General features: G+C 37.0%; 1 protein-coding gene across 2 annotated transcripts; it reads right to left on the minus strand.

The window, feature by feature from the left end:
• Positions 1–5813: 5813 nt before the first annotated feature.
• LOC144341902 (putative defense protein 3) lies at positions 5814–17877 on the minus strand. Of its 2 annotated transcripts, none has more exons than XM_085498504.1 (4): positions 17622–17877; positions 7108–7330; positions 6590–6762; positions 5814–6483 (listed from the first exon to the last, which is right to left on the minus strand). In XM_085498504.1, exons 1-4 carry the CDS (start codon positions 17824–17826, stop codon positions 6413–6415), a joined length of 672 nt encoding a protein of 223 aa, XP_085354630.1. In that variant the 5' UTR covers positions 17827–17877; the 3' UTR covers positions 5814–6412. The 2 variants fall into 2 exon arrangements, with proteins under 2 accessions (XP_085354630.1, XP_085354631.1); XM_085498505.1 differs by lacking the exon at positions 17622–17877 and adding an exon at positions 9993–10167.
• Positions 17878–18130: the final 253 nt, after the last annotated feature.

Below are 18130 nucleotides of genomic sequence, written 5' to 3' on the forward strand. Positions count from 1 at the left end.
AAAGGAATGTGAGTAACTGGGATTCATCACATTATATTCTCAGTCATGTTAGACAATTAACGAGTGATGTTAGACGCTCTCTTGAAAACAGCATAGATAATGACTGACCATTTTCAGTAGAGAAAAATGCATGCAATAATTATACTTGGGAAACTGTAACATTTCCTGAATTTTGAAGACGTCGAAACTCTGAACAATATCTTTCAGCTCGATGCACAGTTTATGTTAGTCGCGCCCTCTAGCGATCAAGCTGCTACCGTGACGTAAAATACGTCATTCACATTTGATTTGTCGTCGGTGAATACAAATATATTGTTTCAACAACTTTACACCTATCTTTGACACAACACGTGTGCGGATTGAATGTTGTACATTTTTTTAAATATGCTTTTGAATCTTGGGTACTGTTTAGCTTAACTGTTATTACCAGTGGTCAAAGTCTCGTGGACGTAGCAATCTGTTGTTTGTGAGACATCGAGCACGCCTTCTGTTGTTTCACTATTTACTACAACCAGGCTGATATTTATGTTGGTCAACTGCAAAACCTACTTTATACTTCCTATGAATAATAAATATACCGGCTTGGGTCAAAACTGAATTGAAAAAAAAAATACCCTTGGTATTTCATTTCATAGGAAAAGTTATGTGTTCCTAAAAAGTTCTTAAAAGTTCTAACTTAAACTTACTCTTGCAGCTTTTCCAGTTTGACTTCATACTTAGTAAACAACTACAATAAATTAGAATTAAAATTTCAAAATTATTATGGAAACTATTGAAATTTATTCCCAAAAAGTGGCCAAAAAAGCACTATTACATTCGGTGTCTATTATATTTATTAAAACTTCATTCAGATATAATTCCCCTGTGTTATTTGATTTTGGTATTTCATTGAAATCAGCTGACAAATTACTTAGTTTGCATTGAATACCCAAAACTGCATAAGATGCGATTGTTGAACAAAGATGTAATTATTTCAATACAATTAGTACTTTTGCTTTTGTTACATTATACACCAATATATACCGCACAAAAGAAACCCAAATATAGTCTAGCTTCATTAAAATGGAGCATAATGATATGAATATATTTTAACAATAGATTCATATCATTGTGCTATAACACATAATACATTGATATTTCATCAAACACGTGTACACATAAATATAATGATGTTAAAACTAGTGTATGATTAATTTTCACATTGACGATGTATTTGTGAAGTTTGTGTGGATTAGTATTTAGACAGACCATTGGCATTATAGTGAACCACTTCTAATAGACTTCTTCTTGTAATCGCATGGGGCCGAATTTATACTTTCTCTCGTTAAGTCGAACAAAACGAAGCTTGCTAAACGCTTCAACACGTACAGACACATTGATGACATGTTAAGTTTAAATAACAACAAGGATTGTCCTAGTTATCTTCACATGATTTATCCCGAAGAACACACACTGAAGGGTACAACAGAGAGTATGAATTTAGTTTCACACTTTGACCTGTTCCTCCTAAACCTAATGGTTTACACACCAAGCTGTATGCTGAGCGAGATGATTTCAATTTTAAAATTATCAATTTCCCATATCCATGTGTCAACTTTAAAGATGAGGCATGTAGAGCATGTACGACATCAGAGGATTTTTGAGTACGAGGTAGCTCACTAGCTGCAAAGCTAGTTAAACACGGTCACTCAAGCAGGGTTACTCAGGAAAAAGACTGCTTAAAAGTATGGTTTTTTTTAAAGACATAAACAGATAATTAATATAAAATATAGTTTGTCTGTCATATAAATTATTCATAATTTATGCCTCTATATAGATCACTTATAACCAGAATTATATCCGTATTACTTGATATGTATTACAATATGACATCAATCGTGGTGGGTGTGACTAGTCTCCAAGTTATGCTTACTCATTCCAGTAGTTCATGAGTCAGTTCTTCATTTTGTTAACAGTGATCATCGTCTCATACCTTGAGGTATTTTGTAAGGCATCAAAATGCTTCTTCTTTTGCGACATTATTTACTATGCACAGGCTGATATTTCTTCTATTTAATTATTATTAGTATTAGTCCCAGATTTCATCGAAAACCTGCTTTATACTTCGAATCCTATGAATTGCAATTTACCGGTTTTCGACAAACCTAACCCTTTTATTTCAAAGAAAAATTTATGTATAAGTTAGAAATACATAAGGTTGTTACTTAAGGTAGCAGAATAGTTTTTTGGGCACTTTTCACGTTTTTCTTTTGAAAATCACACGAATAGTTCCCTAAGGCATGCTACATACATTGGTGCTTTTATTTTATTGAAAAAAAATATCTTGTACAAGTAAACTGATTTTTTTCTTGTGTGCAAACAAATGGCCAAGTTTTTGTTTATCCAGTGTACACCAAACTAGTGCATCTCATTAATATGCATGGTTTACAAACATAACTGAACTGAGGGTAAATAGTTTTAAGTTGAGCCATTTTCTTTATTTGCTATTTACAAACAACTGATAAGATATCTGTTTGTAGTTCACACACAGCTGATAAGATGTGTGCACTGCTGCCTTTCTAGACAGGAAGTACAGCAAAGACAAAACAATCGCTTTTGAACAACAAATTTTGAATAAACAAAAAAGTACATGAATGTACCACTTCAATGTAATTATATGTTAACAGAATAAAAACTTACAATAAATTTCTGTAATATTTTTTCTTGGCTTTGTCATTGAAAGGTGTCTGACCACGGGGTTACTTTCCTAGTCCAGAAGTAATGCAGTTACATTGGAGGAGGGGGCTCCCTTTTACAAAATATGGTTGCAAACAATAAAATACGGTCATCTGTGGTGGCTATGCATTGCATGAAAATTCTGGTAACAGGCCACAAACTACATGTAAAGGTTGATCAATGATAAGAATATGCTTGGACCTGGTTTATATAATCCATTTTTCAGAGGAATTTTCACCAAGTAGGCATACTTGCATGCTTAGGTTTTTCTAAATTCGTAAATTATGTTACATGTAATAAATCTGTCTGATAAATACTTGGTTGTTTTATCTAATGTGCTCATGCGAACAAAATGCACGGCAACGAAATAGTAGCGTGCCCCCCCCCCCCGAGCCGACGTTTTGACATCGGATAGTGGGCCAGTGTTTCACGCAAGGCAAGGGTTGACTTTTTCGTACTGTTATGATATTCTATTTTTGCTGTAAAACAAATGTATTTTGATAATGCCCAGTTAGCTAGTGAGGCTTGTCCAGCTGCGGAATTAGAATAGACAGCATGTATTGTCATTGCTAATTAATATTCTTTTGTTCGTGCTTGTGTAAGACGAACGTGAACACGAGTTCAGGCAGTTGTCACCCAGCTCCCGACCAGTGCAGTTCAGCTCAGCTCCGGTGCAGTGTCAACGTGGCAGCCAACGCCAACGTATGTCTCAAGATAATGCCTGACCAATTCGGCATGTGGGACTGATAGATGTAAAACAGCCTGCTGTGGTTCTGCGCTGTAGAACCAACTTTATTCAAAGACCTGTGTTTCGCCAGAACGCGTGGTTTGCTGATATTGGTCTTTTCTCTACACGGACGGTATGGAAGTCGCGTAACATTACGGTCAGTGTCGTGTAATTTGCATTCCCCGAGACCTCGTAGTTTGGAGCTGTAGAACTGATATCGCCGTCGACGTTGCTGTGATTAACTGTACTATCGCTGAAGCTACGCAGTACGAGTTCTGTACTTAGATAGGGTAGACAATTCCGAGCTGGGCTATTATCATTAATGTTATATTTATTGTGATGTATATTGTTGACTGGTTTGTGATTTATATCACTCCTGTTACTGGTTTATGCTTATTGTATTATTAAATTAGTATTATTGGACATATCCTGACTGTGTGCCTTTGTTTGACCTTTAGTGTTGCGTTCTGGAGTGCGAGATATTGGCGGCCAGGTTCGCGGGAGACTATCTCGTATTCCCGTTCGTAACAGTACGACTTCGGTAAAAAAAATAAAAGTATCATCTAAAATCTAGGTAGTTTTTATAGATAAGTGAGTCCGGTTAGAATTAAATTTTGAAGAGATTCATCTACAAGTATAAGACCGGAGGTTACTGCGACGGTAAAACTGTTTTGCGGGATTTGATTTTTAATAGCACAGGAAATGCTACATGTCGGCATGCATCACTGGGTCACATTTTACAATTATTCTATTCACACCAAATAGAAAACAGGGCAGCTTCCTTCATTAATGTGCAAAATATGCAAAGGAGAGGGTTGTCAGTAATTCTTTAGTTTAGTTGTCATTCACTAATTATGGACGAGATAGTAAGCACGCGAAAATTTCCAAGAAAAAGAAAACGAGGAAGAAAGAAGAAAAACGTCAAAAGAATGATCACTCCTGTCAAAAAAGATGTTGAAAGAGACGATGCTGGGTTCGTACAGAACGGATTTCCCCGTCGAAACCAGTGTCAGCCATGAAGTGGGCGAAGAAAGTTTTACCGGGACACTGAGAGTCCTGTTCAAAACGTTCGAGAGATGTCTGTATCTCGCAGGAAAATATTGTTACCTTCCGACGTAGAAGAAGAAAGTGAGAGTGAATGTCACGACCGATCGTTTGAAGACGGCGAGATTCGACTCGTTGACATGTCACTGTTGAATGGCGCCTTAGAAAATTAAAGAGATTTGTCAATTTTGCAAAGTAGGCAATATCTCAATAGTGGAGCGCAGGCGTCACTGTCTAGGCAGTTAGTTTGAATTTCTTTGCACGCAAGGAGATTGTATTCGATCGCAACTGAGCCAGCCTAGCTTCCCGTCATCCCGAAAGAAGGGGTCAGTTTTCGAAATAAATAGAAAGGCTGCCATTGGAATGCGAGCGACTGGAAAGGGACGGCGCGCTCTGGTGAAACTGTCAAGCTATTAGGGTTACCTCAACCAGTAACGGGTACACCCTTTCGCCAGTATGTACGAGCTGCCTCCAGGAGACTTCGAAACTCGTGGCATCATGCTTGAACTAATAAGTTTACAAACACAACGGCCCAAAAATAAATACACTATATTTGCAAACACTTCAACTGCCAAGTGCAGTGTCTGTATTGTTTGTTACTCGCAAACAGAACCGCCCACTTTGCATAATCCAAGCTTTAATGAATGACGTCACCGTTCGTTATCAGCACAGACCGTCACAAAACTCCATAGCGTGAAAGAAAACGGCCAAAAAACAAAGTTTTTCACAGATATAAATGTCGATTCATGATTTTTCCCGAAAACAACTTTCAAAGCATTTCATTTACAATTAGCCCATGTAAATTTTGTTCCTAAAACGGGAGTTAACGTTGATTGAAGTTTGAAATCATAAAAGTGCCGATTTCTCGGTGTTCGGTTTTTGGCAATTACCGTTGACCTAATTTTAAATGGCGTTTCAGTGAATAGCGCTACGATGTCGCCGTTTAACTTTTCTTACTCATGGATATGTTGGCTTCATATCCGTATTTGCAAAATTCTATTGCGTTTTTTCACAAACCTCGTGCAAACCACCGGTATACTCTAACTTTAACACCAAAAAACGTGCTTGAAATTTGAGATTTTCGGAAAGAAAAAAAAAACTTAATACAAAAAATAGAAATACGGATTTAAACTTTATGACCTTTGCTTCAAAACAGTGTAAAGTTTTTGATCGCATGAATGACTGTAGAGATGACAATTAAAATTTTATTCACGTTAGTTAAATTATCAGCCCCGCTGATTTTCAGAATCATGTGACGCTAAAACAAACACAATGTTCACAAAATATTAATAGTAGGAAAATACAAGTCAAGAGCTTTCTAAAAATATAGATTGTATGGTTTCTTGTAAAATTTATTCCGATTATAGGTGTTTACATTTTTCATGCAAAAAACTATCCTGCTACCTTAAAAACACGTTTTCATAATAAACCACCGTTTACAGAATCTACAAATATCGTGGTTGTCACTGAGCGACGCTGGAACTAGAGAACAGGGAATGGTGGCTCAGTGCATGACATATAGCCTCAATTTTCTTATCTACAAACGCTACATGTCAACCAACAATAATGAAACAGATCTTTATATATCATGATTTATACCTCAAGTAATACAATACCTCAAATAATACAAAATACATTTTATCTTAATTGTGTATAGCATTTGTACATCTATACCTTAAGTTGATGACATTAAACAACATTTCTCTCACTCCGGATCAAACAGACAATACTAATATATTATATATGGAATTGACCCCGGCTATTCCATTTGTTTTATTAACGTTGATCCTATGTTATATCTTGCTGATACTACAAGACAAATTAAAAAAGGAAAATTTGAAACGATGCTTGGTCAGTGGATATTTTACAGAGTTGAAAGTCTCACTTTAATCTCTCTATTTGTATAGCATTACCATGGACGTACGCTCATACGATGATATGGACCATCGACGCAAGCAGCATGAGGTATATAGACAAGGTCACCGAACATCCACAATCTGTTCAAAATAAAAATATGATGATATAAATGAATATAAAATGCAGTTTTAGGAAACTATGCGATCACTACCACATGAGAACACTACCGCAGTGATGTATAATCACCTTTACTAGGGGAAGTCATCCCGGCATTGGTGGTTCTACCAGGTAACGTCGTCCCAGCATAGGTAGTCCTGCCTATGGTCGTTAACGCTGTAATGGTTGTCTCAATTTTCTCGCTTATTATGGCTGATTTTATTCCGATCCAGTAAACTTCGCGACTTTGAGCAATCGTGGCACTGTAACGAGAAAATTAATGTACCAACCGACTAACGAATCCGGAAAAGTGACGGGGTATCAGAATTGATATGTATTACACATAGAACCATTTTAATGTAGTTCCTAATGCATTTCTCATAATTGGAGTACATATTAACCCAGCCTCGACCCACGCATATTAAATCTGGATAATATTAGCGTCTCTCTCGAAATTGTAAACCATTATCCTAATGTTACCTTCATATATGTACTTGTATACCAATGACCAATCTTTGAAATAAAATTCTCATCAAATTGCGCTACAACACAAGAACCGTGTTTTAAATACGTGGTGAGCGATTATGGTACGGTAAAATAATACTCACACAAATTCTACGTCACCAACACCCATATATGGAGGATGCCAAATGAAGTTTTCTTGAAATTTGATCATTTCATTGGAGTGCGTGATAGCATCATTTCTGGAGCTGCAGCTGAGTAAGTGAAACTTGCCTAATGCCGGAAATGAGAACCAACCAAGAGGCGTGTTTCCACCCACTCGCCTAGCTTCCACAAGCAGTCCCCTGAAGTACGTGCCAGTCACGGTAACTGAGAAATAAAAGTGAATGTGTGAGAAAGGTACGTAAATCGTCGTGCATTGTTCCCGGGTGGAAGGCGGGAATTAACTTTTACTAAATTTTTTTTAGCGTGACAGCAAAATCTATGGGGTCCTCTGTAACAGGAGTATTTATTGTTTCAGATAAAACCAAGAATATTCCGACTCTGCAGTCTGACTAGGCACGATTCTGATTTGTCAGATAGATCAATACTAGGTTAACACACACATCCACATATTGCCAATGGGGAGCACAGGGTTACTGTACTAGGACTGTGCCCCACCATTCCGGCAAGTATAGTATTTTCAGGTTTTCTATGATGTCCTCTAATGTAAAAATGTTGTTGACATTGAACAAGTTGGAATAGCCCATACATAATTAGCATATTTAGGCTGACAATGACGAAATTGTCTTAATCAATTCGTATTCGTGTAGAAAATGTTCAGCCTGCTGAAACTATTGTATTGTATATCAAATAAGTTTATATTGCAATTAAATTCTTCAATAAAATAATATATAATTGTTGAGTTATTTTCGTTATGACATTGTCCGACTTTTATTTTGTTATGAACTACTCTAAATATATTTTCCTGTATTTATTTAGATGTGGACTGGCATAGACTGGGCGATTTATTTCTTCTTAAATTTAAAATTAAATAATAAAAAAAACGAAATGGAGGTGTTAACGCGAAATCCCCACCTTTCGCGAAACTATTTTTTCCATTCTAATTTGGATGATATTCCAAGCTTTATCCACATCCTTTAACTTCAAACTTTTGGCTGACGACTCCAATCTTTTTCATGCTTTTAATAAATCGTCATTGGGCACTGTTGATATTGTTTCTTTTTTGATGTACGTCAATACACGGTCACGGGTGCCAGGCGAATAAACTCACACTCAAACAATCACGTCTGAAATACTTACACATAATTGGGGAATAATATTTTAATATGTTTCGTCCTGAATGAATTACGTTTATTTACACTGCCCAGCTGTTCTCTTTTCACCACAATTGTAAAATTAGAGCCGGACACAGAGGGAAAAATAACGCAAATCACGTGACTGGAGAACTGCAGTAACGCGTGATATGGGCACTCCGAATCGAGATCCATAGTGTGTCATCAGAACCATATTTAGAACTATGACAATTAAAATTAAAAATATGAGCAGTTAAATTAAAAATATGAAAAACGGATGTTAAAATATACGCATTTTACTTTAAATTATGAGCCTTTATATTAAAAATATGAAACATTTAAGTTTAAAATATGAGCATTTCAAGTAAAAATTAGAGTATTTAAGTTTCAGATAGGAGACAGTAAATTTAAAATACGAGGTTTGAACGTTAAACCGTCAAAATATTGCCATGGTTTGAACAGATTTGACCATAACAAATTTGAACATAGCAGATTTAGACATAGCAGGCTGATGGCGCAATTCTGCACAGATATGCAAATAGGTATTTTACTTCATAGCGAAAAAAATGGCTATGTGTTCTTCTGTTCAGTATTGTTGTCTTTGTGGACAGCTACATATTATTCGTAATACAAATTTACATCTATTTTTATTTGTAAAGAAATTATAGAAATTTAGTAGAAATATATATTTGGATTTGTAAAACCTTCATTTACATTTGTCAACCTCCATTTCTGTTCGTAGAATCGTCTGCATATGCGACAATTGAACGCAGATGGCGCTCTTCGTTATTGACACGAAGTAAACACACGCGTATGTAGGCTGGTAACTTAGGCTGATCAAACTGAACACAAATTATACATTGTGAATGATAGAGTACTAATTGTTGAACTCAGTTATTTCAAAATCTGGGTTTTATGGAATTGTTCTACAAATAACGATTTTTGAAAAATAGTAGGACAAGTTCCTCAAAACACGTCACTGTAACACACGGAATAAGACTATTTATGGTGCCTTGACAGCTTCATGATTTGAATAATAATCAGTATCATATAATGAGTCGTATAATGTTGTGTGTGTCAGTTTAACATGGATTTCTATGTTATAATGGCTATTGTGCAATGCTTCCTTCCCCTATATCCCGCTATCGTGTTGCATTATATCTTGTCGTGCATGTATTGCAGTTTTATTTCCTGTAATGCCCTTTGAATACACTCATATTTAATACACGGTACTTGATACTGTTACGAAGCTGGACTGAATCACAGAGCTGACACTGTGTCACTTTTCTTGGCCTGGCCATTCGAGACCGGTGAAGGTGTTAGATTCAACATATTATTTTATTTTTACGATCCACTTGGGTAGATGTCTAAATAGTGTCAGATCAGGTCAGGCGTTTTGTGTCACGTGATTTAGTTTATATAATAAATTGTCCTTGAATACTGAAACAGACAACTCTCGTACTTGGCTTGGATACGCATTTTTTCGTGTTCCCGGGACCACAGGCGCTCGGAACGTTTCCTGGATAATAAAAAATGACCTAAAGTGGGATCGGCATAGTTATAGTCAGTCGCCGGTAAATTTCCCTACTACTCATATAATAACACAAGGTAGGAAAGCGTTGACACCATGGCATCGAAACTTCCCGAAAATAACACGATTTTCCAAATTATATTTCGATCCGCTTCACAAAACTCAAGCATGATATCGGTTGAAACTATCGATCGACTTACATTACCTTTATTCGAACTAAAACGGGTTAAATCCTGTGAAAATCGAAACACCAGAGCAATATGAATCAACCCGTCTACGCGGATATTTTGAAGCAGAGGCTCGTGCATGCGCAGCTTCAAACATGCGCAGTTCCATATACATATACGCGCGTACTGCGCCGTCTCACAATTTGAATATCTAGGCCCAGTACATATTCACAGATGATACCGATGTACCTGTTGATGCCGAGAAATAAAGATGTCTGATACAAATTCATTCGCAGCAACTTGGTAAGCATGTCATCAATAATATCAAACACATTGCATTTGTTCATCAGTGTTCATAATCTTTATTTGTGTTTCAGTTTTACTCTGATGAGACAAAATAAAAAAAAAAAAAAAAATTGGAAATTGGAAATACAAGTAACTTATTATAATATAAAATCAAAAATCAAAATAAAATTAAACAAGCACGCTTCAATATAAAATGTTTGCTTATAACATATTACATAATACATTTCTTGAGAACACTGGTTCATTTGGAAAATTATAAACTAATTATAAAAATTACAAAAGAAATATCCATGAATCGTCAATAATGCAGCATGTAGAAGTGAATATCACAAAGGCAATACATACTAACATTTGCAGAAAATAATTTCAGGAAGTTAGCCTACTGTGAACAAAAAATAAAGTTATACAGGCATTAACTTTTATATTTTCTGCTGAAGATAAATTTTGTGAGAAAAAACATTACAAAGGCCAATTTCTACAAATTCAAGATTCAAAACAATAATAAGCAGTACAGTACACTTATTTTTTTTATTTCATCTTCTATTCACAATCAATTATATTTTATAAAGCCATACTTGTACATTTTTCTTCACCCTTTTTTCCATATTTTATTCTATTAAAGAAATAATTTCTAAATTTTGATACAACTTTAAAAACAGGTACATCGGTATCATCTGTGAATATGTACTGGGCCTAGATATTCAAATTGTGAGACGGCGCAGTACACGCGTATATGTATATGGAACTGCGCATGTTTGGAGCTGCGCATGCACGAGCCTCTGCTTCAAAATATCCGCGTAGACGGGTTGATTCATATTGCTCTGGTGTTTCGATTTTCACAGGATTTAACCCGTTTTAGTTCGAATAAAGGTAATGTAAGTCGATCGATAGTTTCTACCGATATCATGCTTGAGTTTTGTGAAGCGGATCGAAATATAATTTGGAAAATCGTGTTATTTTCGGGAAGTTTCGATGCCATGGTGTCAACGCTTTCCTACCTTGTGTTATTATATGAGTAGTAGGGGAATTTACCGGCGACTGACTATAACTATGCCGATCCCACTTTAGGTCATTTTTTATTATCCAGGAAACGTTCCGAGCGCCTGTGCCCGGGACTTGGTTATTTTGGGTCGACTCCCAGAGTGAAAGTGTGTATTCTATGCCATGCGTTCTTCATTTTCTGAATAAAGTTCAGCAATGCCACCCACCTACCGTTACTCACGTTACCAATTTCTGACAATACGATGCATTATAGCTCACGAAATTACTGTAATACACGGTGCTATGATGCATCTTCGCATAGTTGGCCCTCGGGGGTTGATATATAGCTGGGTAGGGAGGTGCCCCTGAGTGCTCAAAAGTGTTACCATTTTTATACCTGGATATTGGCAAAATCTATACCCATATGTATATCAAAGTACCATTTCTGTCATCACTGTTTATTCCAAATAAAACAGTTACCGTGTTTGCTCTATTAGAAGAGCATCTCCAATAGAAGCACATATAAGCCAACTATTGCATTGTATATTGATCTACTAAAATATGTATTTTGACCACAGAAACACCTCTGTTACAAGAGCATATTATTTAACACAATGTTCAGGTTATTTAGGTTGTTAAATGAGAAACAACAGTTCGCTTTCTCTTTGATCTCCTTAGGGTCCGCTATCAGAAACTGGGGGTTGAACAAGTACACCAAAGCGGAATAATATTACCGATACTTATACCTAAAATCCCCAAAACGAGATCCATTTCAGGGGCACTCACCATTAGGCAAGTTCTATGTACCCCCCCCCCCGCCCAGATAGTTGGTTGCTGCCGTATATTTCACAAACACGTGTACACGTGACGAATGGTGATTGTGAAACCAGGATAGATCGATGTAACCCAAGAGCTCATTTTCAGGGTCTCCTCCTTTGTCTTGGCAAAGCACCCAATGCGAGTTAGCACTTGCCGCCATGCTGATGTTACAATCTAAATTTCGAATCTCAGTAAATGGCGAAGAGCGCCCTCTGCGCTCTTTTATCGCATATACATTGTACACATCATGATGCTATCCTCGGGGGCGGAGCTACGTCACAAGACGTTCCACGTTGCTACGACGCGCACCACTGTACATGCATTTCTATGGGCTCTGTGCGCGCTGCTGTGGAACACAAACTCAACTTTGAAGTAATCCCGAACAACCAAATTTATATATGTTACACACGTAGGGCTAATCTTGTTACACTGTTCAGGGGACTCTCGACAACCATCGCAAAGTACCATTTACTGCTAGTTTTTGGTCTTTGTTTTACAAATACAAATATATATTTCTACCAAAATAACGCTCTTTGATCTCACTTATCACCTTTTTCATACAAATTCAAATAGATTGATCGTGAACACAATTTTCACAAAACCAAATGCAAATTTATAGTACGAATTCGACGGAATGGAGAGTTTACAAATAAAATGGAGATTATAATGAATATAAATTGAGGTTTTATGAATACAAATGGAGGTTTTATGAATATAAATATGTAATTTATAAATATGAATGAAAATATTTTTAATGAATATTGCAACACTCGGCCTTCCATGAAGGGTGTAGCTTCTGATTTGTTGCTCACTAGTGATACAAGCAACTGGTTTTCGTTACAGCGGCCATTAGAAACAGGGTGGGCGATGGTAGAATTGGATAACATTAATTTGCACAAGAAAGATGATGGAATAATATCATGCAGGGATCATTATCATGATCATAAAAAAAAAAGCACGCCTAAATCTTTAAAGAAAAAAAATCAATTATAGTGAATACAGCAAATTCATCATGAAATCAAAAAAGTAGCACAACACTAAGTGAAGGAAAAAATAATTTGCACAGTCGCTCATAATTCACCCCTTATTGAATATGACGACCATGGCTATCATAGCCATCATGGTTACATGTTATTGCCAAGTACTCATTTTATGAGGTTATTTCGCACATCGGTGCAACGAATGAACCACAGTTGTATGTGAAATAGAGGGTAGTCACCGTCGAATCCATCAATTAACTGATGCGAATTGCATGCAGGTTTTATAATAAATATATACATCTCAAATATCAAAATAACGCACGTGACAGTGTCTATGGTCATCGTTATTACATGTCTGTAATTATGACACTAATATAAAAGTTAGACAGTCTTTTAGAGTGAGTCCGGAGTTGGATTGTTGTGTTGTTTCCAAGGGCTCTTTGGGGGTTAAAATCCTTGTTCTAAAAAGTGGGACATTTTAGTACTAGATGACAGTGTAAAATCAACATTCTGATACATGTGATAGAATTTTATTTTATGAAAATTATCCCAACTGCTCAACAATCACAACATTTAATTTATCAGATTAACTACAGTGTTTGAATCTTGGGTGGGAGTGCTTTGCTGCCAGTTATAAAATGAACCCCAAATGAACGACGCTGAGGGCGCCTTTTGTAAAGAAAAAAAATATGTTTTTATAGAATGGCCGAAAATCTCCCCGGGACCTACAAGATAATGAATAGCCATGCACTAAAGTACTTCCCATTCTTAGCTTACCAAATCACTGTATTCAATAGAAGAAAACGACCACAGTGTTCCGTTAATTAAAGCATACCATGAACAACATTTTACCAGGCCAACCACTGCACCGGGCATGTACGTTTTTACCAGCCGACTGGAAAGTTATTCCTCTCGGGCATACAGGGGCAGTAATTTCTGTGGAGAAACTTCGAAGGTAGAATCGTATAGCCGTAGACCTGCGCACAGTGCTGTGAGTACGAGGACGCGTTCGGTAGTTTTTTAATGAAATAGCATGCCCAGGTACCAACGACGATGATCGATTAACACATATATCCAGCACTCACAGTTCGGAGTCCAATTATGGATGAAATCGGCTACTTTGCCCTAATACCAAACGATTGAATAAATTAAATTAAAAATGGCGGCGTTTGGTGGATGATTTCTCGGTACCTACGCGTTTACAATTTTTCCGTCTTTGCTAGTGGTTTTTTTTTAAAGACATTTCAGTTTCAGATAATTGTGTAATGGTTGTTACGGATAACTATATCGTCATTTCATCCGATTTCGGCTGGTATCTAGTGTAAGAAATAGACAAGGGATGAAGGCTCCAGCCAGCTCACATTTTTTAAACTCGAAAAAACAGACGAAAAGAATGAAAAATAAAATATAAAAAAAATACCAGGTTGTAGAATATTAGTTGCTTCTTCAAATTTCGCCAAAGCCCTACCTACATTTTACCGATATCTGCAGAATAAATCAAGAAAACTACACAAATTTACTCCATTTAGGAATTCCTAACGGTTTGCCCGAACGCATGGCACAGTTGGAGGCGTGGCCTGTTCAGCATTTGTCAACAACCAATCGCAAGACTGGTTACGAACCACATCGAGGTCACGACTAGGTTAGCCTTGCTCAACTTTTCTGGGCTCCCTGTGGTTCTACGCGTGATTTTATTGCGCTCAAGGACGTTCTATTTTCGAACTAGTTGAAACCGGAAATAACGCAACTACTTTGGAACTTCAAACACAAATTTGATTATCGTTATTATGTGTTAGTTTCTGTTGTTTCAAAGATTGAATTATGTATGACAATATTATTTCACTCTATAAACAATATTTCACTAAAATATGTGATTAAAAGGCAACCCAAATTGAAAAAGCAATATCAAGTTCCGCGTATAAATACTGTTGTAAAGAGGCCGCGCGGCGGAGCGGAATTTTAGCCAAAATCGGCTAGTAAGGCGTTCGGTGTTATTTGCTTACTGTCATATGACACAGGTTTGTGCTGGGACAGCGCTTCCGGTGACAACACAACGACCCATGCCCCATTGCTCACGCATTGTAATACGCCATATAATATGATTCAACATGGCGGTGGCGGTTCATGAGGCATTTGCATATTATGCACAGAAGCGCTATGTGCAGATTCGCTATGTTCAAACTTGCAGTTTTCAAAAAAAGAATAAACCTGGCGGTAATAAATGTTCAACGTTCTATTCTTTTATTTTTATCTTAATTGCTCATATGTTTAACACCCATTTCTCATACTTTAAATTTAAAGCGGGTGGGGGTGGGGGGTCGTCACATGTGCACGCGCGGGAATTGAGTCCCAAGCGACGATTAGAACGCGTGCTAAAACGCAAAGCCTCATGGGTAGACGCTTGTTTGTAAACAACGACATGCTATGGCCGTTTGCCGCATGCGCAGATGACGACTCCCCCGCTTTAACTGCTCATATTTTAACATCTGTTTCTCATATTTTAAATTTAAATGTTCATATGCTGAATTTAAATACTAAAATTTTAAATTAAAATGCTCATTTTTAACGATTTCAATTATGGCCCACGTGAAACACCACGGGACATCTGCGGATAATACATATACACGTATGATGATATCTGTTATCTGGTCCAGTTGACAGTTTCATCGGTATTTGTAATTTATTCTCTCCAAATCTAAATATAGTATCTTGTATGTAATTCGCCAAAATTATACTCCTTTGACTATACTGGTCGCAACTCCAACAATGTTGTTTTTTTTTGTTTTTTTGTTTTGTTTTTTTTTGTTTTTTGTTTATCGCAGCCAGGAAACTGAGAATATTGCTGTATTCAAGGAACGGCATTTCTGCGTGTGAACACCGTCCCTCGAGGGACGGTGATGTGAATGAAACGTTTAAAGCTTTTTTCTGGTTTATTTCCGGTGGTGATGTTAGATTCTGATGACGAAATAACTGCGAAACGAATACACGTGATGAATAGAATATCCAAAAATTGTGATGATATTGGATTTATTAAGTTACGTAATTTTCATGTTCCGCCAACTGACAGTTACAATACGCGCATAATAATTCTAATATCGTGGGTCACGTATTACAGCACGAGAGTACAATTCATTTCACCCCCCCCAAAAAAAAACACAACCTACGTCTTATATGCGTAATGCATTATCTCCAAGTTGTGCTGGCCAATTCAGTTCAAGTTTAGAATATGAGTAACACATGTTGACATACCGAGGCACACTTCTTGGGAGTACTATCAGGGGGAAATTCTTCTCTCTGGGTTCTCCACACGTGTCAGGGGGGAATCTCGTCTTGTCTCTATATCTCGTCCCCTTGAGGTACGGGATCAGGAAAGTCACTTAAGCTTTACAGTTAAATAAGACACACACAACGAAATACGTTTCAACTCTCGTCTTAGTCGATCAGTCGAGTACTCTATATGACACACCGCCCTGGGGAAAAGTCCCCAAGACTATCATAAGGCTGACCCAAGACTCTTTTAGACTGCGTCAAGGCTCGCCCCAAGTTTCTCCAGGACTGGACTCTCGACTGCGTCTTTTGTGGAGTACTCCCCAAGACCAACTCAAACTCTCTTTATTCATTTTCAAAACTCTAACCAATTACAAAACAGTAAAAAGACTCTAGGGCGTAACCTTCAATCATAAAGCCAATCACACTAAGTACTGAATACGTCATATCTTTTGATTAATCGTTCACTACATTTATAACTACGAATACCAACTGTCAGAATTAATAGTCCGAATAGCTACGGTTATCTCGTAATTAGTTCCAAATCACTGAGTCGAGTTCCGTTCAAAACTTCACGTGGCCTAAACGGTGACAGACATAACACAGCAATTCACTCGTACTCAAGCTAATTAAGTCGATTAACAGATACGCAAAAACAAATTCATGACAGTACAATTACAAGTTTATTCTGATTCGATACAGAGGCGATATATTTTTTCACTAATATACTATGATTTAATATTGCTGACCAACAGCAACTTTGTTTGACAAAAATCGTCAGTTTTCGGCTTTTCCTACACTTTGGCGTATATCTCAAATCGGAAATTTTTCGTCTTTTTCACATTTCTCAAGTTCACCGTGACACATTCCAATTATGTCCAAACTTGGTTCACATACGATTGTGTTCTAGCACATCTAGGAAAGTTGATGTCACAATTCAAGATGGTCGCTTGGTTAACATATTGTTTGACGAAAATCAACAATTTATATTTTTTGACACATTTCTGCTTATATGTTGATAATTTAAAAGGCGGCGGTCGTGACGCCGCGTCCTGTTCGATATGGGACTCATAGTGACGTATACAACGCGTTTAAAATGCATTGTTTATTTACATGAAATTCGAAAACGCGCTGCGTGACGACCGCGCTTTAAAGCTGTTTAATTATGTCGAAATGTATTAACGCAATTTTATCATGCTCAACATTCCAAAAATTGTTATAGATTAGACAAAAATAGCATCTATAGAAAGATCTCGTATTAAAATCACATCAGTTTTGTTGAATATTAATCATTTTTCATTCACATATGCTCACCTGTTATCGGGGTACCATATTGATACGTGGTCGACGAAACATGTAAAGCATGTACCCGGGTTGAGTACAAGTGTGGGACCGTACGGATGTGTCCGGGCATCATCGACGTACACGCCGATGTTGGCGCACCAGTACCAAATCCATGCACATCATTTATCGCCGTAGTTGCCAGGAATACAATGATAATAATACGATAGTGATCCATATTCTATCATATATTGTGTAACCAGAAACTATCAACTGTATGTGCCCTCTCCTCTGTACACGGATTACCGATCACGTGATCAATGCACTGCAACATTCAAAACTTTAATCTCTTTTTAATCTCGCGAGAGCTCTAACCAACAAACAGCCAAGCTGAACGTGGACGCCAGCAAAGACACATTATAATCACCATGTAAAGTATAAATGAAACACAAAAATAATCAACTTCGTTTTACGTGTTCTCATCTTAGGCTATTCTTTGTAATATACTAGGCTGGGCATGTAATGCTTAGAGAACCACTGAG

This window comes from Saccoglossus kowalevskii, chromosome 4 (assembly GCF_978046115.1).
Source record: "Saccoglossus kowalevskii chromosome 4, keSacKowa6.1, whole genome shotgun sequence".
NCBI lineage: Eukaryota > Metazoa > Hemichordata > Enteropneusta > Harrimaniidae > Saccoglossus > Saccoglossus kowalevskii.